The sequence below is a fragment of the Eleginops maclovinus genome, chromosome 9 (assembly GCF_036324505.1).
Source record: "Eleginops maclovinus isolate JMC-PN-2008 ecotype Puerto Natales chromosome 9, JC_Emac_rtc_rv5, whole genome shotgun sequence".
Classification (NCBI taxonomy): domain Eukaryota; kingdom Metazoa; phylum Chordata; class Actinopteri; order Perciformes; family Eleginopidae; genus Eleginops; species Eleginops maclovinus.
Genome location: NC_086357.1, coordinates 5,927,621 through 5,953,817, shown reverse-complemented (window position 1 = coordinate 5,953,817; position 26,197 = coordinate 5,927,621). Strand labels below are relative to the sequence as shown.

The 26,197-nt window shown below is 39.0% G+C and overlaps 2 protein-coding genes across 2 annotated transcripts; both read left to right on the top strand.

The window, feature by feature from the left end:
- Positions 1 to 258: 258 nt before the first annotated feature.
- On the top strand, positions 259 to 18,853 carry LOC134869988 (desmoglein-2.1-like). Its single transcript, XM_063891979.1, has 14 exons — positions 259 to 337; positions 2,830 to 2,955; positions 3,599 to 3,754; positions 4,418 to 4,556; positions 4,808 to 4,971; positions 5,608 to 5,742; positions 8,785 to 8,970; positions 9,089 to 9,678; positions 10,156 to 10,298; positions 11,385 to 11,606; positions 12,089 to 12,334; positions 13,186 to 13,298; positions 13,643 to 13,921; positions 14,035 to 18,853. Exons 1-14 carry the CDS (start codon positions 281 to 283, stop codon positions 15,316 to 15,318), a joined length of 3,840 nt encoding a protein of 1,279 aa, XP_063748049.1. The 5' UTR covers positions 259 to 280; the 3' UTR covers positions 15,319 to 18,853.
- A 3,214-nt stretch (positions 18,854 to 22,067) lies between these two features.
- On the top strand, positions 22,068 to 26,006 carry ttr (transthyretin (prealbumin, amyloidosis type I)). Its single transcript, XM_063890591.1, has 4 exons — positions 22,068 to 22,224; positions 24,992 to 25,131; positions 25,212 to 25,347; positions 25,745 to 26,006. Exons 1-4 carry the CDS (start codon positions 22,153 to 22,155, stop codon positions 25,850 to 25,852), a joined length of 456 nt encoding a protein of 151 aa, XP_063746661.1. The 5' UTR covers positions 22,068 to 22,152; the 3' UTR covers positions 25,853 to 26,006.
- The last annotated feature ends 191 nt before the right edge of the window (positions 26,007 to 26,197 follow it).

Genomic DNA, 26,197 nt, shown 5'->3' with positions numbered 1-26,197 from the left:
TTTTAATCTACATTTCTGGATTTTTAAAAAATATTCTGTCTCTTACTGCGAAAATGAACCTGCCATAAAAATGACTGACTGACTCATTTCTTTGTAAGTGGTTAAACTAACTAAATTGGCAGGGGATCAGATACTTATTTCCTCCACCAATATAAAATGCCTGTTGAGGGAAGGCCGTGGGTGTGTTTTGATAGAAGACATATAAGGTTGTGAGTTCATCCTCAGTGGGATTTCAGCACACAACACGGACAGCTGGCATCGGCTCAACTTCGGTGCTCTCATGGCTCGCCTGTCTTTCTCAGCAGTGGGCCTGCTGTTCCTGTCAGTGCTGGCTTTGGTGAGTTTCCCACATCTCTCACCTTGACACAGCACACTGGTTTATTGTTGAAGTGGATCAATTCTTACCTTGTTAAATGCAATTGCTGGTTATTCTTAAGCACACTTAAGTGGTTATGATCTGGCTACATTATAATTATAATAAAATTAAGCAGCATGCTCGTGTACAGTGAGCCAGGTATTGACAGACAAACAGGGATCATGATTTGACCGCTGATTTGGGTCTGTGGGAATGCATGAATGTTGGAAACTGGCAGTTACATTTACATCCAATCGAACAGTGTTAAATAAAGCCGCTGATGGAACATTTACTGCCTGGAAGAACACATTTGGCTATTATCTACTGATTCATCTGCAGTAAAATTACAGTCGCAGGAGGAATGTTTTACATGGCAGTTCTGAATTGCTGATTTACAGGGTTTTTTTTTATGAGAGCCAAAGGTATGATCATTGCAGTTTTAAGCATGCTGGGAATAAAGGCAGGCATTCTCTGTAAATGTCTGGAAGAGAAACCTTGGCACTCAAGCAAAAAACATTTTAAGGTGGTATTAGTGTGACATTCGTGTGGCGAGATTCAAAATTCACATACAAGTCTAGCAGACTAAGAGTTTTTGCTAGGGCTTGTCTTTGTTTCTTTGACCTTTTTCTCTGATAGTTATCCCCCGGTGTAGTCTTGTAAGGCTTTCAGCTAAAATTACAAGACACTTTGGCCAAATTCCAAACCGAACCCAAAGCTCTGTCTGTAGTTAAATGAGGGTCCCTTCTTTCAGGTGGAGGGTGTAAATACAGCAGCAGGCTTTGGGACAAACTCCTCTCTCTTCGGCAAAAACAGGAAATGTCGTACATTTCTGTAACAACGCTTTCAAATCAGCATCTATCGGACAAAAAATTCCAAATAATTATTAGGAACTTCACACTCCTGAAAAAAACAAGTTGTGTATCTTTCTTTGTAAACATCTTTTCATTTTAGATCTGATGTTTATGGATTGCTCGCTTTTTTTCCACAGTCCTTCTAAATTCACAAAACCTTACAATTCAAGAAACAACTCTACTGTGGTCTAGACTTGTCCAAACATCTTCTCCTATCGTCTTTTCCTATCCGCTTTCCTTGACCTCTGTGTGAAACGTCACAGGGTTAAGGAATAGTGGTTAGGAGAATTCAAAAAGACTTAGGAGAAGGCGACCGGACTTTCAAGAGAATCCGACTGCACTTACACTCTCCGACGTATTCCTGACGAGCCAGCGGACCGTATTAATGTGCTTCTGCTGTGGGGGGGGCAGTTTCTGTACAGAGGACCACTGACCAGCACACCTGGATACTTTGCACCCTGCGCTCTTATGGTGTTGCTTTACTTGGCTTTCTGAACTCGGACAACAGTGCAAAATATATTCTTCATTAAGTTGGAATTGCAATAAAAATGTAAAGTGAGACTTATTGATTGAAATCCACATGAATCCCAATACGTATGATTGTATGAAAATAATTTAAAAATAAATACAATTGTATTTATTATAGACTTGTTAGGTCTATTTTTGGCGTGGCCATAGAAATAATCTAGCAGCACATAGAGACTGAACACAGGTGCCATAATGGAGCACTGAGAAACCTCAAGGTATATTCTAATGTGAGCAGAGGAGTGTCCACCGATAGCTCAACTGGAAGAGATGGTGGCCCGTACTAGGGCTTGGTCCCTGAGTGGAGCACCAGGGTTCAAATCCTGCATGGAACCACTCGCCACATGTGATCTCCTCTGTCTTACCGATACAATAAAGGCACTGGTTGTGCAAAAAAATCTTAAGAAATTGATGGTAAATGTTTGAATTAAAGCTTCTTAAAAGTAGCTATATAGTGTTAATAGCATTTTTTTTGTTGTTGTTGCTGCTTTATATTGAAGGGTGCATTTCACAATCAAAATGTGTTTCGTCAAAGAGTTACAATGACACCTTTTTAGTATTTTGACTATACTTACATATATGGAAGCAGTTTGCTTCAATGGTCTTTTTTTCTTTAGTTGAATAGTAATTTACTAGTGAAAAGTATTTCCAGAAAATTCCAGGACTGCGAAACGATAATAATTACAAAAAACATCGACAACCTGTATTGTATAATGACTCATGTCTACAGCACAGCGGGGGATGGAGTGCACCCTCTATCCTTGACCACACCTGCAAAAACTTTCAACAGAATTTATAATCAGCTGTGTCTGGAATGACTTCAATTTGATCATACACATCCTGTGAAGGTCTTATAAACATATCAGTACAGTAAGTACGGAAATCCACATACTGTTTTGAATATGTTTTCACACTTTTGAAAGAAATTGAAATTGCATAATGTGTTTGGCAGGTGGCGAAATGTGTATAAGAAAAGAGATTGTGGGCATTACAATAATTTTGTTCTTGTTCAGACCTCGTTTTTACTGACTGTCCGAAGAAATTGACAGTGTGAAAAAAACTGTAAAGCATACTCAATTTACGTATGTCTGCTTTCAGGTGCTCAGTGCTGAGGCAAGAGAGACAAGGCCAAAAACCCTGAGGAGGAAAAAGAGGGACTGGATTCCTCCTGCTGTTAAGCTCATGGAAAACATTGACCACAGTCATAAGGAGTTTATTGCCAAGGTTATTTTGCTTTCTATCGATTAAAGTAAAGGATGCTGGCAGAGTGCCCAGATGGATGAGCTTCAAAATTCTATAAAAGAAAAACAAAGAACTCTTATGTCACGCCATCAGTGATGTGCCAATACGCCTGCAGCAAATCAACCTGTTTCAACTGGTTTGAGTCTTCAGCTGTGCTGCTATAGAATAATTTTGGCTTTGTTCTGTTATACAGGCATACATTTACCACAAAAGAAGTGTTGTTTCAACGGTGTGAATGTAGCAAAAAACTCTGCAGAGATAAGACACTGTGAAGGGCTAAATAAAGTGTACCATCAGAGTGTGGCTTGTGTAGGAGAAATCAGAAACATATTGGGAAGCCACGCCTGCAGTAGTAATTCAAGACTCTTACAAAATTGCAAATATGACTGTACCCATACTAACATTTCTAATTGTCATATACATTTTATGAGAATAGATTTTCTCTGGTTTCTCTAGAACCCTGGTTTTACAGCTGGGTTCGCGTCTCCTTTATTGCATTGGCTGAAGAACTTATTTGGTTTGACATTAGCCAAAACAAGCACTTTAATTGAACACTAAATCGGCAATTATCATGACGTTGTAAAAAATTCCTTGAATCCTCTGTCTGTGTTTTTTTTTGTGTCAGATTCGCACTGATGCAGATGTAGTTGATAAAGTGCACTATTCTCTCACTGGAGAAGGAGCTGACAAGGATCCTTTCAATCTCTTTGTGGTGGACCGAGACACGGGGTTCGTACGTGTCACTCGTACTCTAGACCGGGAGGAAAGACCAACCTACAACGTAAGTCTTTCTTCAAATGGATTTCATTGAAGTTATACTGCACTTAAACCTGTTGAAGACTGGTGAGGAAAGAAAGCTCAAGTTCCTTCAGTCCCAAAGCTTTACTAAATTTCACAAAGCTTCCCCTCATGCATATTTGTGGAACCTTTGGTAAATATATGGTTTGAGTTTTGCGATAGTAATTTGAAAATGATATACTGTAGATCAAACATAATGTTAACAAGGTTAAATACAGTTAGGCAGTTGTCAGTGTTGAGTCAGTTAGACTGTAGATCAAATTTAAAAAAGGGCGAGTACCTAGCAAGTAAGGTTTGGATATAGAATTTTTTTGAATGCTGCAACAAAGGAAGGATATCCCCATGCAGAGTAGTATCTGCCTGATATTTGGGAATGGCAGTAAAAAAGATCGAACTGTGAAAAAAACAAAAAGTACATTGTTTTTTTGTTTTTGTATAAGTCTTTTCCGTACAAAATAAATGTTTTATTTCAGACAAAGTTGAAGTCACACTTGCGTTTAGCCTTTACAGACCATTTACATGCAAAAAAAACTAGAACACACCCTACAGGAAAGGGAAAACCCCAAAAGTGCATTTGTTTGTCAAATGGGTGTCTATTCTATCTTCAAAGATCAATAGTGAAATGTTTATTCATGTACTCATGCAGCTAAATGGCACAGCGAGATACAGTAACGGATCGCTTGCAGACGCCATTGTCTTACTGAGAGTTAAAGTCATGGACCAGAATGACAACGCTCCTTATTTTGAACCGCAACATGTCCACATCCCAGAGTTCTGCAAAAAAGGTATTGTCACATCAGCCTGCTGCTGTGAGAGAATGATGGAAACAGTCAGAGCCAGAGAACACCTCACCGTTTAAATTGTCAGTGTTAACCTCTTTTTATTAAAATGTAACTACTGTATAGTATTTATTTAAATTAATTTATTAATAATTCAACAACCTAACAATAAGGCATGCAAAGGCAAACACTGTATGTGAATACAAGCTGTGAAAAGGTTTTCTGAAATGTGATGTTTGTGCTCTGATCTGCTGCAGGAACCTTTGTTATGCAGGTTAAAGGGATGGATAAGGACGAACCTGGAAATTTGAACAGTGAGATCGCCTACAGGATCGTGAGTCAGGAGCCCCCAGGTCAAACATTTTTTATAGACAAAAAGACAGGCAAACTGTACGTCAAAGAGGAAACCCTGGACAGAGAGGTGAGGCTACTGCTCATTGTATATCAAATGTGTCGCACATATGTTGCAGACTTTAATGCAAACTAATTTTATTTGCGATGGGGGTGATTAGGGCCATCTGGGCGGGTGGAGGGTGTCTGGAGAAGGGATTCAGGGGGGAAGTGGCAAGGACACCTTGAAGGGTAGCTGGACATTGGCGGACACCATGGGATATGGCTAACCGGGGGATCTTAGGCTGGAATCCTGGGAAAAGGGTAGCAGAGCTGGGGACTACAGGAGAACCACCTGGGGCAGGGAAGTGTGTAATAAAGCTGTAACTAGTGGCAAAGTCCCATTACAGTCCCTGAAGCTACTGGGGAAAAAAATGATGGGGGCAATATAAACCTTCACAGCCACCTAGAGTTGGAATTGGCCCAGATAGTACACTGTTTACCCAATTTTTCCACTGAGCCGGCAAGCAATTAAATATCTTGTTTGAGTTTTTTTAAATGGTGTTTGAGCAGCTCACCAAACTCTTAAATATTGGAATTATGTTGCAAAATGAAATTCAATAAAAAACAATTTGACAGCAGAAATGTTTTGCCCTGAGGGACTTTCTCGCCCTGCACAGTATGATCACATGTCATCAGATAACAGAAGAATGTGCCTGTTTTTCAGACTAATGACCTTTACAAACTGGTCATAGAGGGGACTGATATGGCAGGGGGACCCGGGGGGAAAACAGCAAGAGGAACTGTGGAGATCAAACTCCTGGACATCAATGACAATATCCCCACCCTGGAAAAATCTGAGGTACACCCAACCACACAAACACTCACAGGGTGAAAGACGCAGTTTTAAACAAATTGTTAATAGTGTAAATGAAAACAAACAAACACGTGTTTATTTTGGGATGTTTAGAATGGGTAAGCTTAAAATAATTACTTTACCAGTATAGTTACTTTATTCCAGTTTTGTTTGAAAGTTAAATGCAAACTTGAGCTGACTTTGATGCTTTGTTCATATTTCACATACAGTGGTATGCAAAAGTTTGGGCACCCCTCTGAGATTTCATGACAATTTGCTTTTCCTTTATAATAGAAGATCACAGCAACAACATTTGTTTTCCTACAAAGATGTAGACGTTTTAGTGTTTTCCAGACCAAAATTCTTAGGGTAGCATTACATAGTTTTATTATAATAAAATAAAATGCAAAAAATGGGATGTGCAAAAGTTTGGGCACCCTTATAAATAGCATTCATTTCAACACCTGTACGGATTTATAGCTGACAGGTTGCTGCACAAAATTGCTTTGATTAGCTCATTAGACCTTCAATTACAAAGACAGGTGGAACCAATCATGAAAAAGGCTATTTAACATAGGTAATAGCTGGCTGTGCCTGGCCTAGGTTCTTTCTTAGGGAGTGGCAAGATGGGGACCTCAAAACAACTCTCCACTGACCTGAAAGCTAAGATAATCCAACATTATAAATTAGGAGAAGGGTACAAAAAATTATCTGACAGGTTTAAACTGTCTGTCTCCACAGTCAGAAACGTAGTTGTGAAATGGAAGGCCACAGGAACAGTCCGTGTGAAGGAAAGATGTGGTAGGCCGACAAAAATAGGGGAAAGGCACAGGCGAAGGATGGTGAAAATGGTCACAGAGAAGCCACAGACCACCTCCAGAGAACTACAACAACATCTGGCTGCTGATGGTGTAGTTGTTCACCGTTCCACAATCCAGCGTACTTTGCACCAGGAAGAGCTCATTGGAAGGGTGATGTGCAAAAAGCCTTTCCTGAGTGTTAATCACAAGAAGAGTCGCATGAGGTATGCAAAAGCACATCTGGACAAGCCAGAAGCATTTTGGAACAAAATACTGTGGTCAGATGAGACCAAGATTGAGTTATTTGGTCATAACATGAACAGGTATGCATGGCGAAAAAAACACACTGCATTCAATGAAAAGAACTTGTTGCCCACTGTAAAATTTGGTGGAGGATCTATCATGTTATGGGGCAGTGTGGCTAGCACAGGTACTGGAAAACTTGTTAAAGTTGAGGGCCACATGAATTCCTTACAGTACCAGGAGATTCTTGACAAGAATGTTCTAGAGTCAGTCACAAAGTTGAAGCTACGCCGGGGTTGGATTTTTCAGCAGGACAATGATCCTAAGCACCGATCAAAATCCACCAAGGAATTCATGCAGAAGCACAGGTACAATGTTCTGGAATGGCCATCCCAGTCCCCAGACCTTAACATCATTGAAAATGTATGGATTTATTTGAAGAAGGCTGTCCATGCACGGAGGCCAAGAAACCTGACTGAACTGGAGACGTTTTGTGTGGAAGAATGGGCCAAAATACCACCTGCCAGGCTTAAGGGACTTGTCTGTGGCTACAGGAGGCGTCTACAGGCCGTTATTGCAGCAAAAGGAGGCAATACTAAATATTAATGGAATTATTTCTTAGGGGTGCCCAAATTTATGCACATGCCTATTTTTGTTTGAATGCACATAAACATGTTTCTGTTTGACCAATAAAAGTTATTTCACTACTGAGATGTTTCTGTTACCATAAGGTATAACATATGTTAAAATGAAGTTGCTGCTTCAAAAGCTCAGCAAGTGACAAACTGATGCAGTGGTTTTCCTAAGGGGTGCCCAAACTTTTGCATACCACTGTAAGTAATCAATTTATTCGTACCTTTAGAAGCATGGACATTTCGCTAATCCTAGCGCTTGAATGCTGTGCACGGCGGATCTTACCAAGACAAGCAGTTGGAAAATAACTCATTGGCTACTAAATACTCAGTTGTTTGACATATCATTTTATCCGTCTGTCATAATTTGACTGTATCTTACATTATCATAAAATTTGACAATGTAATGTTTGCTTCAAGTTAGAAAAAATGTTGAAGCACAGAATCAATCCGGCACAATAATTGTTCTTCTTCCTCGAAATAAGTCAAAATACGAGTTACCCCAAAGCAGTCTGATGTGTGTGTACGTGTTTATTGTGTTAACATAGTGCAAAGCAATGGAAAGCCTGATAAATGAGATACTATGCTATTTTATTTACAAAAGATTTTATTTGCTATCTTCATTTTATTGGGAAACATGCCTGTTAAGGTTGAAATGTTATAGATAAGAACAGTGATTCATGGCTGGGACTTTCTGGCAGAGTGGTGATATGATTTGAATCCTACTTACAGGAACAGGACTGTTTTTTCTAGGTACTGATGACTCATCTAAGAGGACAAATCTGCAAAGTTCCTCAAGGCTCTATACCTGGGCCTCTTCACTTAACATTCTCAAGCTTGCACTGGCTCAGGTTATGGAAAACAACACAATAAGTTACCATAACTATGTAAATGATATGCAATTAAAAAAGAACAATTTCACAATTTTACAAGCTCTGAGTAAGTGTGTAAAGCAAATCAATAGTTTGATGTGCCAGAACTTTCTTTCAAATAATCAAAAATACAATTGGAATTGTTTTGGAAATCAAAGCTCTCTGATTCAATCAGCTGTTAAAAAAATAAAATTAAGGCCAGAAATCCAGATCGTAGTCACATTAAGTCATTACAATTTGTCAGACTAGTATCTTATACACGTTATACATCAAGTGTTGAAGGACTTTTGTCTAACAAGTGGATCATAATGAGAAGCAGCGTTCACTTTTCATGCAACATACATGTATATCTGGTACAAACTCAGAAAAAACTGTAGTTTGCAGCAACTTACTCTTCATCACTTCACATGCTTTTCATGGTTTTTTTTGCACTTTGATTGTCTTGTTGTTGAATTGGCTAAGCTCCCATTTCTTATGTTTTGAATCATGTTTTGCTTGCAGTATGCTGGGGAAGTGGAGGAAAATGTTGCTGATGTAGTTGTGATGAGAATCAAAGCTCTGGATAAAGACCTTCCAAACTCAGACAACTGGTTGACTGTCTTTGAAATTGCCCAAGGAAATGAGGATAATCTGTTCTCAATTGAGACAGACCCGGTAACCAATGAGGGCATCCTGAAGCTGATCAAGGTATTTATGTGACTTTAAAACCCACTGTACTTTATTTATCACACTAACTGTAAACAGTGTTTGGTGATATCTCTTCTTGTCTTTTCTCGTTATTCATCCTGTAATCCTGACCAAACAGCCTGTAGATTTTGAGGAACTCCAGAATCTTGAGCTAGGCCTGCTCATTAAGAATGTAGCTCCTTTTGTGGAGGGTGGTCCTATATTAGTGGATGTGGGTGTCCAAGTTGGAGAGGGTAATCCTATGGCTGCTGGAGCTGGAGGCGGAGGCGGAGGCGGAGGCGGAGGCGGAGGCGGAGGCGGAGGCGGAGCTGGAGCTGGAGTTGGAGGAGGAGGTGGAGGTGGAGGAGGTGGATCTGGAGGAGGTGGAGGTGGAGGAGGTGGATCTGGAGGAGGTGGAGGTGGAGGAGGTGGATCTGGAGCTGGATCTGGGGTGGGAACTGGACCTGGGGTTAAGCCGGGTCATGGGCCTGGAGAGGTTTATGTCTTCAAGCCAGGTTACAAACCAGCAACAAAGCCTAAGCCAAGTGCGCCGGCAAAGAGCTATCCAATTAAGATAGCAGTGAAAAATGTTCCAGAGGGTCCAGCATTCATTCCCAACACCAAGATTGTTCCTGTATCAGAAGATCCAAAGGAAGCACCTGAAGATGGAGTGATTACAGTGTTTGCTGCTGTCGATCCAGACACAGGGCTACCAGCTGAAGACGTCAGGTAAGTCATGCAGTAGGTAAAAGCTCTTTCTTAAGAGGTTGTAACCAAGCACTGATTGTGAAGTCATACTTAGGCCCTGATTCTGGCACCTCTCAGAACAGTAAAAAGCTAATGTTTGCATATGTATGTTTATATTCTAATGTACTGTATATGTAGGTCCTGTCCTGTCCTGTGTGTGTGTGTGTGTGTGTGTGTGTGTGTGTGTGTGTGTGTGTGTGTGTGTGTGTGTGTGTGTGTGTGTGTGTGTGTGTGTGTGTGTGTGTGTGTGTGTGTGTGTGTGTGTGTGTGTGTGTGTATCGTACTATGTAAAGTTACAGTCCAGATAAGAGGCCAGTTCAAAGTACTCCATCTTTTACATGAAATGTTTAATAGCTGTTTTGTCTCTTACTATTACTTTAATCAAATAACTTTGTTAACTGTTATAATACTTTTCTTAATTTTTCTGTATTTTTTCCCACCACATTTAATGTGATTCAGTTATGTCAAAGGCTTAGATCCAGAGAACTGGTTTATCATCGATAAACAGACAGCTGAGGTTAAACTCCGCAAAGCACCAGACAGAGAGTCACCTTTTGTGGTGAATGGTACCTACATTGCCACAGTTCTGGCCATCACCAATGGTAATCATAATCCTGTTTTTTGCTTCTTGATTCATTTCTGTTTGAACACACTCTGACTTCCCTGCTGAATGGCTCTGAATAATACTATACTTTTCTTTGGATGATACGTTCATTCACACTAGAACCGCCAAAGGGATTTATTACCCCACAGCATTTTTGTAATATGGGTAACTGTTGAAATAAAACCCATACATATGTCTGACATAATTTATCGGCTAGTGAACTAGAATGAGCTGTATAACGCTGTACTAAACTGTAATAGCATGAGCTCAAGCCAGCGAGATTTGAAAGATATGGACATAAACACGAGTGAGGGAGACTCAGATGGGACAGAGATCAACGGTCATGGTTCAGGTTCTGCTGACAGATAACACCTTTTTCTTCCATATTGGTTACACTTAATCAAAATGGTTAGTTTCTCGCCTGAATAAAAGACTGAATTATCACTTAATAACACTTAATTAAAGAGCTTAAAACAGTTTTCTGGCAAGTAAATGTTGAGAAAGCTAGCAATGCTATGCAAATTAATAGCATTTACACTCGTAATTGCTCCCAAACAACAATAGGCAGATTTTATAAATTGGTTTATTATTGTTTGTTTGGCGTAACCCCCAGTTTATTGATTATGTATAAAATGTCATAAAAGATTTTGATAGGTTATGAAATAAACTGATGCCATTTTAAAATAAATAAACTATAAATAGTTATTTTGTTAAGTGTTACTTTTTATCTAGAGAAGTAAAGGGAAAATTAACAACTTAACCTTATCGAGAATGAATGTTTAAAAAATGTAAAAATGACTCCTTCCCAACGTTTTAAAGAGTAATGAAATACAGTGTTGGCAGTTCCAGTATTAACGTAGTTGCCAGAGGTAATTAAATGAACAACACTGATGCCAAAACTATTTTGTCAGCCAAGATGTGTCAGTAATAGAATGAGAAGAAGCCCAGGAGCGAAAAACAAACCTAAAAGAAAATCATTTTTTAAATTGGGGATTATATGGTGAAGTTGGGGTAATATTGGTTTGTGCCCTTAGGTGCTCCAGTCTGTGTGCTGTTGCATTTACTAAACTGTTGTCATCCTCAGACATGCCATCAAAGACAGCCACAGGAACAATAGCCATTCAAGTCGCTGATTCCAACGACCACTGTCCTACTCTGACCACCACCCACAGCTCCCTGTGCTCTGATGTCAAAACGGTCTATGTTACTGCATTTGATGAAGATGCTCATCCCAATGGAGGTCCATTCACATTCAGAAACATACCTGATGGGACACGAGGCAGCTGGGACGTAGAAGTTATCAATGGTAAGAAAATGTGGAAACTGGTTTGTGTCGGAAAACAAAAAAGATTCAAACATATTTTTTGTGCATAATTTTATTTTCAGCAAGCGTTTGACACTGTGTAGTTGTTGGAGATGTTGTATAAGATTTTGAAAAACTCAGTAAGAAGTAACTATGCTGGGACAGATTAATTGTCTCCTAAGAACAAGGATGTTCATCCCTTATCTCTAAATGAAAAATGTGTCAATTATGGGAAATTTGACAAAAATAAGAATAAAAATAATTATCTTTTATTGATTACACTGAATTCCTTTAGAAATTGGACATACCTAAACACCAAAAAAAAGTCAGACTCTATATATGATGTGTCTGTAATGGTAGCATAGCTATATTAGTCGAAAATATTGGTATCACAGTACTTTTATGGTTATTACTCAAGTGAAAAGCAAAAGTAATAATGATAAGGCTGTGTGACTTGACAGTGCCTTGTCCTGTGTTGTCAACAGAGACGAGTGCCGCGCTTCACTCTCGTGAGGAGCTCTGGCCTGGCTTATATAAGGTTCAGGTGGAGTTGGTGGATGCTCAGGGTCTGTCGTGCCCGACCCATGACATTTTTACTGTGGTTGTTTGTACCTGTGTGGAGACAAATGACTGCAGGATAAACAAATCTTTGGAAGAAGCAGGAACTAGTTCAACTGCGCTCTCCGCACCAGCCATCGCCCCCCTGCTAACGGCAATGTGTTTATTGCTATGTAAGTTGATCTATAACAAACGCCTACAGTACACTTTATTTGGGATTATTCAGGCTGGCTCGATAACACTTTTTCATGTCTGATACCTGCAAATCTAATCCAGTCTTTTTTCTTCTGAAAAAAAGCTGGTATGAATAACACATTTGTATTAAAACTATTTGCTTAATCTGCCATCTAACATACATTCAGACTCAGATTTTGGGATTGGTCAACACTATTCACATATTCAAAAGGAAATGTAATTTTGTGCAAAAGTTTTAACCTGAGTATTGAACAAAAGTATTGTAAAATAATTGATATACAGACTGATACCGATACAGAGTTTCAGATAAGCTAATGTCTACACACTATTACGACATCAATACGAATCCCCAGTTTGCAACAAAAGGATTATTTTCTAATAAGTGTAGCTACTGAACACATAACATCTAAATGTTCTAAAGGTAATTACTGAAAGTCCAGCTATACTGTGAATGACATTTGCATATGGCAAGTAAACACAGATGTTGAGCAGATGAGCGAGCTTGTGAGTGTTTTTTTTTTTTACAAAAAGTAAACCATTTTATATTGCATTACTAGAAAAGTAAGTGAAATTGTAATTTATACAAAGGAAGGACACATAATCATTAGTGGTTGTGTGATGTATTGGACTTAATGATGTCACCTCTCTGACTCAACTTAAATGTGACATTCAATTTATTTTCAACAACCCTTTATAAATTACATTACTAATATCAAATCCTCTGCGCCTCTTAAAATATTAAAGTCTTGGCACAAGTGTAAAAAAAAAACATTTGAGCTCAATGTAACTTGGCTTGACATTGAAATGAATGTTGTGCTTCCCTCTGCAGTTATTCCTCTTCTCATGCTGATCTGTCAATGTCGAAAACATTTTGTTGACTTGCCAATGGAGACCAAAGTACAACTCATATCTTATCACACTGAGGGCAGAGGCGAGGATAAGGTTGGTTTGCATGTTGTTTTTGTTTTTATGAAAAGACAAGGATACATTGTGAGTAATTCTTTATTAAGACAACAATTATTTTGTAATAAGATAGCTACCATATTTGGGCATGTTAACATGTGATTAAGCCACTTTCAGAGAGTAATAAAACATTTTATATTAAATTATGGAAATCCCTTTTTTAAATGAAAAGATGCAAATCAAAAATGTAATGGTTTGGACTCTCATTATGTTAAACCTATTTGCTTTTTTGATACCACACTAAGATGGAGACTCAATTTAAACCAAACATCTTATGTATTGTATTGATAGGTAACTTTGTCTTTCCTCTGTTCTTTTTTTAGAAAGTGCCACTTCATAGTATACCTGCCATGTTGGACGCACAAAGAAAAAACATCAATGGCACTACAACAAAATTCACAGGGACTAACCAAAGACCTACAATATATGATGAATATGGGCTGAATCAAGACATCATGCAATGTCGGATGGAGTTTGACAACACCAGCAGGTTTTCAAGGGAATGGTTCGACCATATTAATGGCAATGGTACAATCAGAAGAAAGACACTGTATGGGGACCTAGCCTTACCTGACGCTTTCCTCAATGAGTACTACTCACAGGTATTTTTGTCAGACTTGCTTACAGCTGTTTTTTCTTCAACCAAATCTTTCACATTTAATCACCTCAAAGATTATTTACACCAGTGTCTGTGCTATTCCTTCACCTTAAACAGAAAGCGATATGTGCTTTGCCTGCGAAGGACTGTTCTTTGGAGTATCATTTTGAGGGACAGGGCTCCTCTGCTGGATCTGTGGGCTGCTGCAGCCTCCTGGAGACTGACAACGACCTGCAATTCCTCGATGACCTTGGGCCAAAGTTCAAGACTCTGTCTGATATCTGTTCCCCTCCTAAACCAACACCCAAACCTTCCCTGACACACAAGATAGTAGGTGCAGTCCAAACCACAGTAAATAAGGATGAAGCTGTTGTTAAGCCCAAAGTGGAGCGCACTGTTGAAACAGAGCATACTGATGTCAAGACAGTCATGTCACCTACTAACATCTCCAAATCATCTGTCAGTACTGTAAACACTGCCCATCAATCCATGACATTCTCTAACTCTAAGGTTACTAACATCAGTCATTCTGCCACTCTGGCCCCTCAAGCTTATCATTCTGCCACTCTGCCCCCTCAGGCTCATAGGGTTTTCATACAACCTCAGCCAGTTTATTACACCACCAGCCCTGTACCACAGCCCATGAACTATGTAGTCCAACCACAGCTACAGAACATGGTAATGATGGCGGAGGGGGCCCATGGAGCCAATTTTCCAGGCATTTATGTAGTGAGTGGGAACCAGAGTTCTTCTTCAGGACTCGTAGTCAGTGGACTCCAAGGCTCCCCTCCTGGGCTAGTGATTCAGGGCATTGAGAGCCCCAAAAGCCTTTCCAGTCCAATTAGCCCCACCTTGATTCTACCCGGTAGTCCAGGTGTGTCTATGGGCTCAGGTCCTGCAAAGGGTTGGAAAATGATAGGGCCAAATCCTGATGGTAAATATATGATAGTTAAAGATACGACTACACCAGGTGAGGCAGTTAAGAAAGACCCAGGCTCATCTCAGGACACTTTGCCCAAAGGTGCAATCCTGGTAAAAGAGGCTGCTCCCCCTCAGGGGGTGTTAAACCCAGCAGCTCAGGGGAGTGTGTATGGCATTCTGCCACGACACACTGTTTCTAAAACTGAGGGTGCTGTTGCAGTAAATAGCAATTTGGGGCAAATATGGGTTGGGGCATGTGTGGGCAGAAGGGAAGGCGCATCTTTGAAAGAAGAAGAATTTGAGGAAGGAAAAGCTGTTGGTCTCACCGTAGTTGAAGGGTTAGAGGACAAATGTCAGGTAGTTGGATCAGAACTTCAATTAGATGATGTGACAAAGGAACAAATTCCCAGGGATCTGGAGGAAGATGTCTGTCCAGTATGGGAAGTTGTTTCAGACAAATCAGGCCATTGCCACCCCTGATAGTATCCAGGAAAACGTGAATATGGAGGAAATGACTGCGGATAGTGTAATCACAGTCAGTGATTCACATGAAGACGTTAAGGCTCAGGAAGAGCAACTGCTAGATTCTGATGTGGGAGTCTGTAGTATGGATGACACATTTTCAAAAGTGACTTTGAAAGTGTGTGAAGAAAAGTTTAACCGCGATCAAGAATCAATGCCAGAACCACAGTTTGGTCATATTGAAGGGATTATACACAGAGGTAAAGGTGATGAAAAGACAGATAGTGCTGATGAAGCAATCACATCATCGCAACCTGTCAGCAGTGTTTTTACTAGCCAAGAAGGAGATCTTGGGGATTGAAATCTGACGTCGGCAATGAAACAAGTTACCATTCATTTGCAAGAAGAGGTGTCTAATGTGTCAAACAGGTCACCATTAGAGCAGCATCTGTTTACAGCGAAAGACAGTATATGTGGCCACAAAGAACAAGAAAGTGGTAATGAACAAACTTTAACATCAGATTTCAGGGCGGATACAGATAAAGTTAGTGCAAATGGAGAAAGTATGGAGAGAAGCGATGGAGAGAAAGAGTACTATGGAGGAAGATGTGTCACAGCAGAGTTTTAGCACTTCTGATGAGCAAGACAAAGACCTAGAAAGACAATATGCTTTGAGTTTTAAAATGGAGGATAAAATGGAGACAGTGATGTTGATGAAGAGAAAGGGGAGGTTTCTGTGGAGGCATTGGTGTCAGCAGTAGGGAAAAATGCATGTGCAGAAAAAGAATGGGATACAGAAGAAAACGCATAATGCAGGATTTCTCTAGATGATCATACCTTAACCTCAGATGATAACATGAATGCTTCAGTGGAAGAGGAGGATAGTTTTGAGGAAGGGACATTATCCATTCAGCAAAATGTTAGCAGCACAGACAAGATGAATTAATTGAAGGAGAAGCTGTATCAGGAAGAAGTCCTTCTTTGGAGGATCAATTAATCTCAGACGACAACAATGTTGCGGAGGAAGAGGTATCACCTGTACACCAAATCTCAGATGAAGACAGTGAAAAACAAGACGCATCGAACACCGTTTATTAATTGGAGGATAAGCTCATCTCAGGTGACAGTGTGATCGATGGCAAGAAAGAGGCACCATTCTTACAACAAAACAAATGTTTTACTGATTCCCAAGATGAAGAGAGTGAAAGAAAGGCACAAAGCATAAGTTCTCACATAGAGGAGGAAAGCGGAAGTCAAAATGCAGAGATGAAGCATGTGACAGCATTGTCAAAAGTGATTGAAACTCTAGAAGTATCTTCTGATGGACACTACACATCAAGTAAGGCAAAGGATTGACTCTTCTCAAATAGGAGACATACCTTGAATCTAAGTAAGTATCTAACAGTGGAAACAGCCAAGTCTGATTATGCTAACACATTACTTTTAGAATTGAAAAGGGGGAGGCTCAATGGCTGCATCAATGATGGGATACAAAACACAAAGTTAAACACAACAAAAAGCATTTTTATTTACAATTAAACAACACTTAACCAGCTTAAAAGAACAACACAACACAAACAGAGATCCAGCTAGCACAGAGCATAGACAGACACCCCTAATGGAACTGTAATAACTGCGCATTAAATATCTGGCTGCTATACTTTTATTTTTGTGTATTTTGTAAATTGTGTGATTCTTGTATATATATTGTTTTAGTATCTTGGGTGTAATATTAAGCTGTCTTTGGCTCTTTCTGCTGTAATAATGAAACGTTCCCCTCTGTGAGACGATCAAAGGTATTCTTATTCTTCTTGATGGAGGGGGTTGTCATAAGCTAGAGATTAGAAAGGGCTTTGATAACAGTGCAACTGGTGCATTTGGTGAGGTAGCATCAACATTTTATTCAGAAATTAATGTGGTAGAGAAGACCATAACTTCAAATCAGACCCAGACTCAGGAGACACAGAAACTGTCAGTTCTATTGCAAAGAGTATGGTAGCTGAGGAGTCTGCTAACCTCGTTCAAAATGAAAGCGTGCATTTGACTGGAGAAGCAACATAATGCTATGAGAGAAAAGTTAACATTTTTGCTCATGACTTTCTACATCACCAATTGTTGTGGTCTGGGCTTGGTCAGAGTCCAAGGCTGTTTTTTGGCCCCAGTCCTGTGGGCTACATGTTTTACAGGGAAACTCAGAGTTAGGACCTGAGGCTTACATTTAAGCTTTACACACTTTTGCTATCAAGAATAAAACACATTGTAACAATTATTTCATGAGGAGAGGTACAAAATATTTGATTCCAACTTTATTGGCAACAGTGTATATTGTTACTGCTTAACTGATGACAGGGAATATTCAAGGCCTTCACATCAGATGTTTGCTTTCTGTTGCAGTGGCATTGGCATTGGCAAGTCATGTGTAAAGGCCAACACCCAATAAAACAATCTCACCTATGCAAGCTATGTGAGCCCAGACAACAGCAGATTCTTGATAACCTGACCTAGATAGCTTGAACTAGCAATGATTTAAGTTATTTGATGTAATTCCCATTGTTGATGTGCGTCAAAACTGCAGAAAAGCACCAGTTTTTCAAATATTGTCCTTCGTACGTTCCAGCTACCATATTTCAATATGCTGCCAGTGGATTGAAATTGGTAGTTTTGTAATGTTGGGGGGTTTACCAACTATCACTTGCAGTTTTCCGGGAATAGCCTTCCTTAACTGAGTTAATATTTATACACAATTTGATCCCATGTAACCCAACGCCACCGGGAAGTAATTGGTCATAGCAAACCAAGACAGCCTAGAGGGGTCAATTGAGTAACTGTTTATTTCACCTCAATTATCAACGTTTGTTTTTCTTACTTTATCATTCAAACCCAATCAACTATCTTTTCCTAAACCCTACCATATTGAATAACAGCTGTTATTATTTTGCTAGGGATTATGTAAGGCAGTGTTTGTCCACGATTTTGCTCTTATTCACACACCTGCATTCATATGAGACTGCTGGTGTGTTTATGTAATTTGTATGAGAAGCTTTGTGTGAGAATTAGAACCATAAACTGTAAATATAATCACGCCAAAGACGGTTGTTGAAAGTAACCTGTCTTTTGAAGTCCCGCCTACAAGTCACATTTGTGCATGCAGAGCAGAAACGCTACTTTGCAACTGTTCTGTGAGCTGTTATCAAGTGCACACGTGTGGTTTTCATGTGCGTTTTCTTATAAAACAAATACCTTATCTACCCTTTACTTTACAATTACTTGCATAATGTATATTTCTTTATCTTTAATCTTCACTATATTACCATGTTTTTTGTTAAAGCCATCTATTCTAACATTCTTTGAGCCACTTAATATTAACAGGGGTGTTCAACTGGTTGAAAAATATGAAACCATGCTGGGTTGATAAGAATATTTATCTGCTAATGTATTAAAAGCATTTTGGTGATTTTAATGTTCTCACAACTGTATTAATCATAAAAAATATATTCAATGTGTTTTTAAGAAATATGCTGTACTGTATTCATTAAAGACATAATGAATTGTTGTGTTTTCAACATTTTTTATTGGTATTTTTAATTAAAGCCTAAAAGACCTAAAAAAAATGATCTGCTTCTTTCATTCTTTAATAGAAATATAGGCCTAAGTGTAATTACAAGGTCATATCTACAAAAGCATTGCTAAGTGGCCAACAGGTCAGACTGTGTTTGGTGTAAAAGTGCGTCAAACATGTTGTCCTAGCGTAAATCTAAGGTTCTGAAAAGTAAAGCCAATGTGTAAGTAGTAAGGGGCCCTATTATGCAAATGTTCAGGTGTATATTGGATTTTTGTGCTTCTATTGTTACATTTCACATGCTTTATTGTTCAAAAAGGGTTTTATTTTTCTCATTCTGCCTGTGTCTGAAACCAGAGGCCAGTCTGCTCTGATTGGTTTGCTGGCCATCTTTGTTTTGATTGGTGAACTGCTTAGAGATGTCCCGTCCCTTAGCATATCACATTCGATGTGCTCGATCGCTAGTCAATAGGAAACAGCTATTAGCTGTAAGTGTTACATAGTGATGTCATTATGATACGGCAGTAAAAAATCTATGTAACACTAAACAAAAGGGAAACCCCAAAAAGCATAAAAGGCCCCTTTAGTTAATAATAGAGGGGGCCCTTGCAGCTCAGGCTAAGGTTGTTGAACTGTTATCGCAGAAAAATGCAGCAAAACAGGGAGGGGAAGGAAATTTGATCCTACAACATTCCCAGTGGGCATGGGCAAGGGCACACAAGATTTTTGGGCATCTCACAATACAAATCCATATAGGGAAAAAGGCTTTTTTTATGGAATACATGGTTGGCAAAAGGGATACATGTTGTCAATGATCTTTACAGAAACAGCTTGTTTATATGTCGTTTGATGACCTTAAGAACCGGTTTAACTTGACTGATAAAGGGGATTTCTGGAAATATTAACAGCTGAGGAGCAGCGTTGGCTCGGTATTTGACCAGTGTGGCGGAAACTTCTGAAACAATGGAGACGAAACAGAGAGACGCTAGAGAGCAGGAACTTGATGGCAAAATACTCCTGAGCATAAGATCTACCCACTTTCACCGCCGCCCAAGATCCCCACCACAAATCCCATAGGGGAATCTGCTGCCAAGCCTAACAGCCCCCCCCCCAAACAAAAAAGATTGTGACGGACTATATGCCAAACTCTAAGATTTCAAACAGTCAACAAGCAATTTGGAGAGGTTAAGCAGTTTGAGTCACCATTTTACCAAGTCATTTGTTGTGAGTACGACAAATGAAACGACTGTATGAGTCACTGTCAGTTGTGTGTCTTTGTGTCTTTTGAGAACAAAGACTTCAGACGTGTTATCAGAAAATCTTTTTCCACAATGGATGACTAACTGTTGAATCATTAGTTATTGAGGGAAGACACAAGGGGAGGAAGTCACTGTTGTCAAACCTGTCTTACAATTCATCAGGTGCCACAACAGAAATTCTCAGGTATTAAAATTACATAACGAGGCTTTGCTTGCACCTGCAGCAAGCAGAAAATAGCCGGCACCATTAATGGGCGAGGTTGGCGGAGTTCAGAAGTTTGTTTTGAAATGTCAAAGCAGAACACCTGTACTGCAAAGACAAAAGCTAAACCACTCAATGAGCGCAGACAAGAGTGTCAGGGTTTGTCAGGTTGCTAATTAAGGAAATAACCCCCCCTTTTTAATTAGTACTGCTGTCACGTTAAATAAAACCTTTAGACCCCAAAAACAATGAAATAGAGATAAACTTTTATTCTTTCTGATTTTATTAAAAAAAGTCATAAAGAATATATATATCAAAGAAGTGCAGGATGATCCGAAGATGAAGGATGATGAGATTCCAACACGTTTTGTTTAGCAGTATTCTTTGAAAATAAAAAACACTTGTATGATCTTTTTAAAGAAAAAACATTAGTCCATAAAGGAACTAATGTTGAACTTAAGGCGGCTAATATTCCGGGTGACTATAGTCTTATCAGTTGTGAACAACCGCCTTTTTTAAGACAAATTGTGTGGGGTAATTTCAGTGGGGTATATTTTGTTTATTTATTTTAGGAAGAGATTGTTAAAAACTACTTTTAAGCTTATCCACAGACCTTAGTTCTGATATCTCACCAAAAACCCATTCGAAAAAATCTGCTTGACTTCCAGACATTGGAACTAGCAGTTTAAAATGCTGAATCATTTCTGGATTTTAAGACTCATTCCTGCAGCAAAAATGTACATTTTAAAAAGACAACCAGTACTCAAATAATAACATGCAGCAGCAATAAGAACAACACTTTAAGATTGTTCCTTGCCATCTAAACAATTTAACTTTAACAACTAACTGGGCTTACACACCAATAATAACGTTAGCTGGGTGATACATGCTAAACTAACACACAGCAGTTTACACTCCTCTGAAGCCAAATTATTGTGTATGTAAAGAGAACTACAGCACAGCACACACATTTTACATTGGAGTGCTGCAAGTTAGCACAGAGCTACAGAGTACACATGGCAGGGTTTTCTGCCTGCTGTGCACTCTTGTAATGTTTGAGTATAATGTCAAAGTACTTTAAAAGAACATTCTTACATACTTCATGTACTCTTCCTATTTTATACAAATGCTCCCCATGTCCACGTGTGTGATGTAGGTTAAATAGGAGTAAGGGCATCCAGTTGCTGGCTTTTTACACCACCTACTGGTGAATTATTTAAAGTACAAAGCCAAGGAAGTTTATTTTGAACTAAATGTTCCATGAAAGGTTACTCCAATAAATAATGCCAATTAATCTCAATGTGATTTGAGCAGTTGATTCATGTGTTTTGTGCACTGCAGTGTCATTGGCTTACATTAGTTTCCATCAAAAATACAAACAAATCTGATCTGTCATGGCTGATTAATCTGACATTTCAAATAATGTCTCCCTGGACAGAGGAAGCGGTAAACAAATACATTTACTGCTGTTACTGGGTGAACTAGGTATAAACTTTTTCGAATATTTTCTAAGTTGTCGCAGTATTTCTCCATTTTAAGTCACATCTGTTACCAAGGAGCCTTAAAGGAGTATTAGCACTTCTACACTGTCCAGAAGGAAATATTGTACTTTTTTAAAACTTTAGTTTTTGGCTGCTGAATCATCTACAAAAGCTACCTTTGGTCCAAAGCTTATTGAATCTGAGTTATTCATTGTCCAGGTATTGACGCGGCCAGCAGGGATGGTAAGGGAGTGAGTAATGGAGGGGGGAAGGGGGCTGCAGCTGTTATAAGGGGTTTCAGACAGCGAAAGGTCAGGTGATTTCTGTCCATCCGTCCGTCTATCAGTGACCATGTTTCATCCGCTTCACTTTCTGCTGCTAGCTTCGGCTGTGCTGCTCTGCAACACCAACCCTACCCCCACGGTCAGTTGTGTCTGTCTATAAAAATGTGCTAATAGTAAGGTAGTGTTAGGAAATAAAGAAACATGTTAATGTCTATTTCTTTAAGATCTATCTCATAAGAAAATAATGTTCTTCAGACACCTTGCTCGCATATTCAGTCTGCAACAAGTTATGACGAGTATTTGTATAATTCATAAGCGAATGTGCTAAGAAAAGCTGATGACATACATCAGTGGGTTAAGGCTGAAGTGTGTGAAGTTCAAGACAAACCATATGATTATCCCGCAGTAATATGTTGTATTTGACTGTAGTGACTGTAAAATTACATGTCGATGCTGATTCACCTGGTCCTCTTTGACGACGACGCTCAACGTGAAATCTGTCTAGGATGATCAGACAACATATCTGTTATCCTTAGATTAGATAACTGAGGGGGAAAGGGCTCAATTCAAAGTGAACTGGTATTGAATTTCCAACGAGCAAATCCGTTTTTTTTCTCAAAGTAGAAACTGAAAGCAGAGTTTGTAAATAACATGAATACTAATACTCTATTAGCGCCTTTTTATAAACACACAGTTCGGGTCCCCAGAAAAAAAATCAATGTGTTCAGCAGAAATGGTGACAGAAGATAACGGCTCTGCACTAAACAAGGCCCTATAAAGAAAACAGAATCATTTAAAGGAACATCTGAAGCTGAATTGTTTGGCTTAAAATTTTGTATTTCTTGAGTATTCATGAATCAAGGAAGCTGCAAGTCATATTTACTGTCATTCATCGTTGTCACTTCCAACCTGTCCAGTTTAAATGAGCTTCAATCAGAACCATATTCATCATCAATCAGTGGATTGCTCCTCATTATTCTAATCATGAGATTAACTGTAACATGTAATGTTTCTAGAAACCATTCATACCCAATAAAGGAATACTTAACCTTATAAAATGTGTATTTGCAATTAATTCGACCTGAGTTATCTTGAATTCTTGAAGAAATGGCAGACATTTTGGCATAATGACGTTTAGTCGTTTCATTTAGTCCCTTTATGACACATAAAAGGTTTGGACATTCACAAGTGGGGTATTTACTGAGCTAATTAATGTCAGAGAACAAAAAGTGAAATTATTTGAAGCTCGTTAGGATCACAGACTATTTTAGACATTTGACCATCCCACGTTCACTTCCATTCAAGGGAACCAGTACTATCATACTAACTCCAGGTTTTAGGACTCATTCTGGCACCAGTCTTTCAGTTGATGAAAATAGTTTAAAGTCAGTATACTACCTACAGTACGAGCTACTTCTCTGAATTTATTTAGGGGTCATTCGACAGAACAATATTCATCATTGACCAGTGGATTACTACAATGGCCCAAAACACTAACAACGTTCTAGAAATGCGCTGCACTTCAAAAAACAATGTAAATCTAAAAACAACATATAATACAGCTGACAAATTGTCACAGTCACTGGAATATTACCTAGTTTCCAGTGACTGTGACGAGTGTATCTTTTTTTGGCTTATTTTAGCAATGTGATCACATGATTCTTTCTGTTATTATCTAATGTAGCTAACCTATTAGCTAACATGGCTTACTTAGTCTTTTCAAATATGCTGACAAACACCAAAATGATGAGACAGACTGGCTCTGCCAACCCTGATTTTTGTGAAAGTTCTCACTTACTGTTAGGGAAATCCAGAAGAAAACACCAATTTCTTCAACATTTGAAGGTAACAGCGGTCATTGATATACTATAAAAACGTATTGATACTGATTATTTTGTGGGTGAAGTATTCCTATAAGCATTAGATTTCTCAGGTCTTTTAATTATCTTGATCTTATTACCTTTCAGTAGTAGTATTGTCTTATTGTAATTATATGTTGTGCCTTTGATTGACTTTCCTATAAAATGTTGACAGTTTGCTTGTAGCGCACTGAAATGTCAAATAGCCTGGAACTTCTGTTTAGTAAATAGTACTGAAAGTCCTGTTTTCCTTCAACTTAACAAATGAGTCAGCAGAGAACAATATATTCAGTTTTATCTGTCACTGCACTTTGATCTGTTGATTCTCAGAAAAAAACTGCTCATATTTCGTTTATGCTGACTGTAGTTTACAATAAATACATTTAGTGTAAAACAATTACAGTCAATGATTAAATCCAGTCATTAATTATTGATTTGAGTTTAGATGCCTGATGTTTTTTCAGTTGCCAACCATTTTGGGCCAAGGACGTCATAGATCTGCTTTCTTTAGTGAAATACCTTATCCTTCCATGTTGTGAGATTCCCAAAAACATCACAGATATCAGCAGTATTATTACATTCAGTGACAAAAATAATAACGAGCATTGTGAGGGCGCTTCTACAATAAAATGGCAATGCTTGGTTGATTATTTTCAAAGTGATTAGTAGATTTATACATTATTTTTATGTTATTCATATAGTATTTGTGTTCACCATGCACTGTTTCTTACTATAATTTATTTTCAATACATTATGGTCATTTAATTCCTTTATTCATTGATTTTACTCTTAATTTTTCCTATATGGATTCAGTGTCATTTGGGTTAGACTTGAACCTAAAGGTAATCAAGATAGGGATGGGATGGGTGGGATTACAACGTATGATTGTTTCTGACATTTATAGAAATACATATTGTAAAAAAGAGCATCGTGTAGGACAACATGTATTCCTTTTAATGTTGATTAAAGAACAATGTCTGAGTGGGACTACTACATGACTTATAAACGTCAGTGCTGGTGTGTGACACTGAGGTGTGTGTGCTGCAGGAGAAACATGGTGGCACAGACACCAGGTGTCCTCTGATGGTGAAGATCCTGGATGCTGTGAAAGGGACTCCGGCCGGCTCGGTGACACTCAGGCTGTCTCAGAAGACTGCTGATGGGGGATGGACAGACATCGCTAATGGGTATGAAACAAAAGGTCAAGTGTGTTATCTGTTGAATGTGAAAACAGCATACAGACAGATTTCCCTGCTCCTCCCTGCAGAATAACAGATGCCACTGGAGAGGTCCATAACCTTATCACAGAGCAGCAGTTCCCAGCAGGAGTGTATCGGGTCGAGTTTGATACCAAAACTTACTGGAAGAATGAGGGCAGCACGCCATTCCATGAAGTAGCTGAGGTAAGTATGATACAGTCATTACAATTCCTAGCTACCATGTGAAGAATTCATGTTAATATTATATTAGACGATTATAAAAGAGAGCTGAGAGAGAAGTTTCTGTGCACACAGCGGACAGCAGCAACACATATAACCTATGTAGAGGCTTATCTTTTCTTATCAGATCCATCTCAAAGACTGACAGCAGTGCTGCAGCAGAGAGATCGAGCAGCTGTTTGCTATCCTGCTGTTTGTCTGCAGTGTGAGCTAACACGTCCTAGAAAAGCACGGCCAAAAGTCATCTGCTATCATTATCTCTCTCCATCCTGGCCTTAACAATAACTATTTTCCAATATAGGTCCCTCTGTTTAACCGTGCCTGTCATTGATTCTGTGTGGGTTTATGTTTGTGCACGCAGGTGGTGTTTGAGGCCCATGCCGGAGGTCATCATCACTACACCTTGGCTTTGCTGCTCAGTCCGTACTCATACACCACTACAGCCGTGGTCACTGATGCACACAAGTGAAAAACATAATATAGTGAAGGCTGGAGATCAGATCTTAGTGCTGATCCAAATCAACAATGAATGTATCCCACTATCAATGACTGTTTGTATCACACCCTGATGTTTCCTCTTCCTCTGTGTCACAGAGCTCCACTAAAACTCATTATCGAGCTACTTTTTTCTCTCCATTTTTTCTCTCACTTCAGCACTAAATGTGGATTAATTAGCTTAGGAAAATAGTTTATAGTCAGTGTACTACCTACAGTATGAGGTTGTATGAGATACTTCTTAATAGTCTGTGCATTACCTACAGTAGCTTATACTTTGTCTTAACAGACGGGAGTAAAGACAACGCATTCTTTACAG

Coding starts and splice junctions, on each gene's coding strand:
- LOC134869988 (XM_063891979.1), top strand. CDS start 281: ATGGCTCGCCTGTCTTTCTCAGCAGTGGGCCTGCTGTTCCTGTCAGTG. Junction 11,607..12,088: donor GGACGTAGAAGTTATCAATG/GTAAGAAAATGT, acceptor TGTTGTCAACAG/AGACGAGTGCCGCGCTTCAC. Junction 13,299..13,642: donor AGGGCAGAGGCGAGGATAAG/GTTGGTTTGCAT, acceptor TTCTTTTTTTAG/AAAGTGCCACTTCATAGTAT.
- ttr (XM_063890591.1), top strand. CDS start 22,153: ATGTTTCATCCGCTTCACTTTCTGCTGCTAGCTTCGGCTGTGCTGCTC. Junction 22,225..24,991: donor ACACCAACCCTACCCCCACG/GTCAGTTGTGTC, acceptor TGTGTGCTGCAG/GAGAAACATGGTGGCACAGA. Junction 25,348..25,744: donor CATTCCATGAAGTAGCTGAG/GTAAGTATGATA, acceptor TTGTGCACGCAG/GTGGTGTTTGAGGCCCATGC.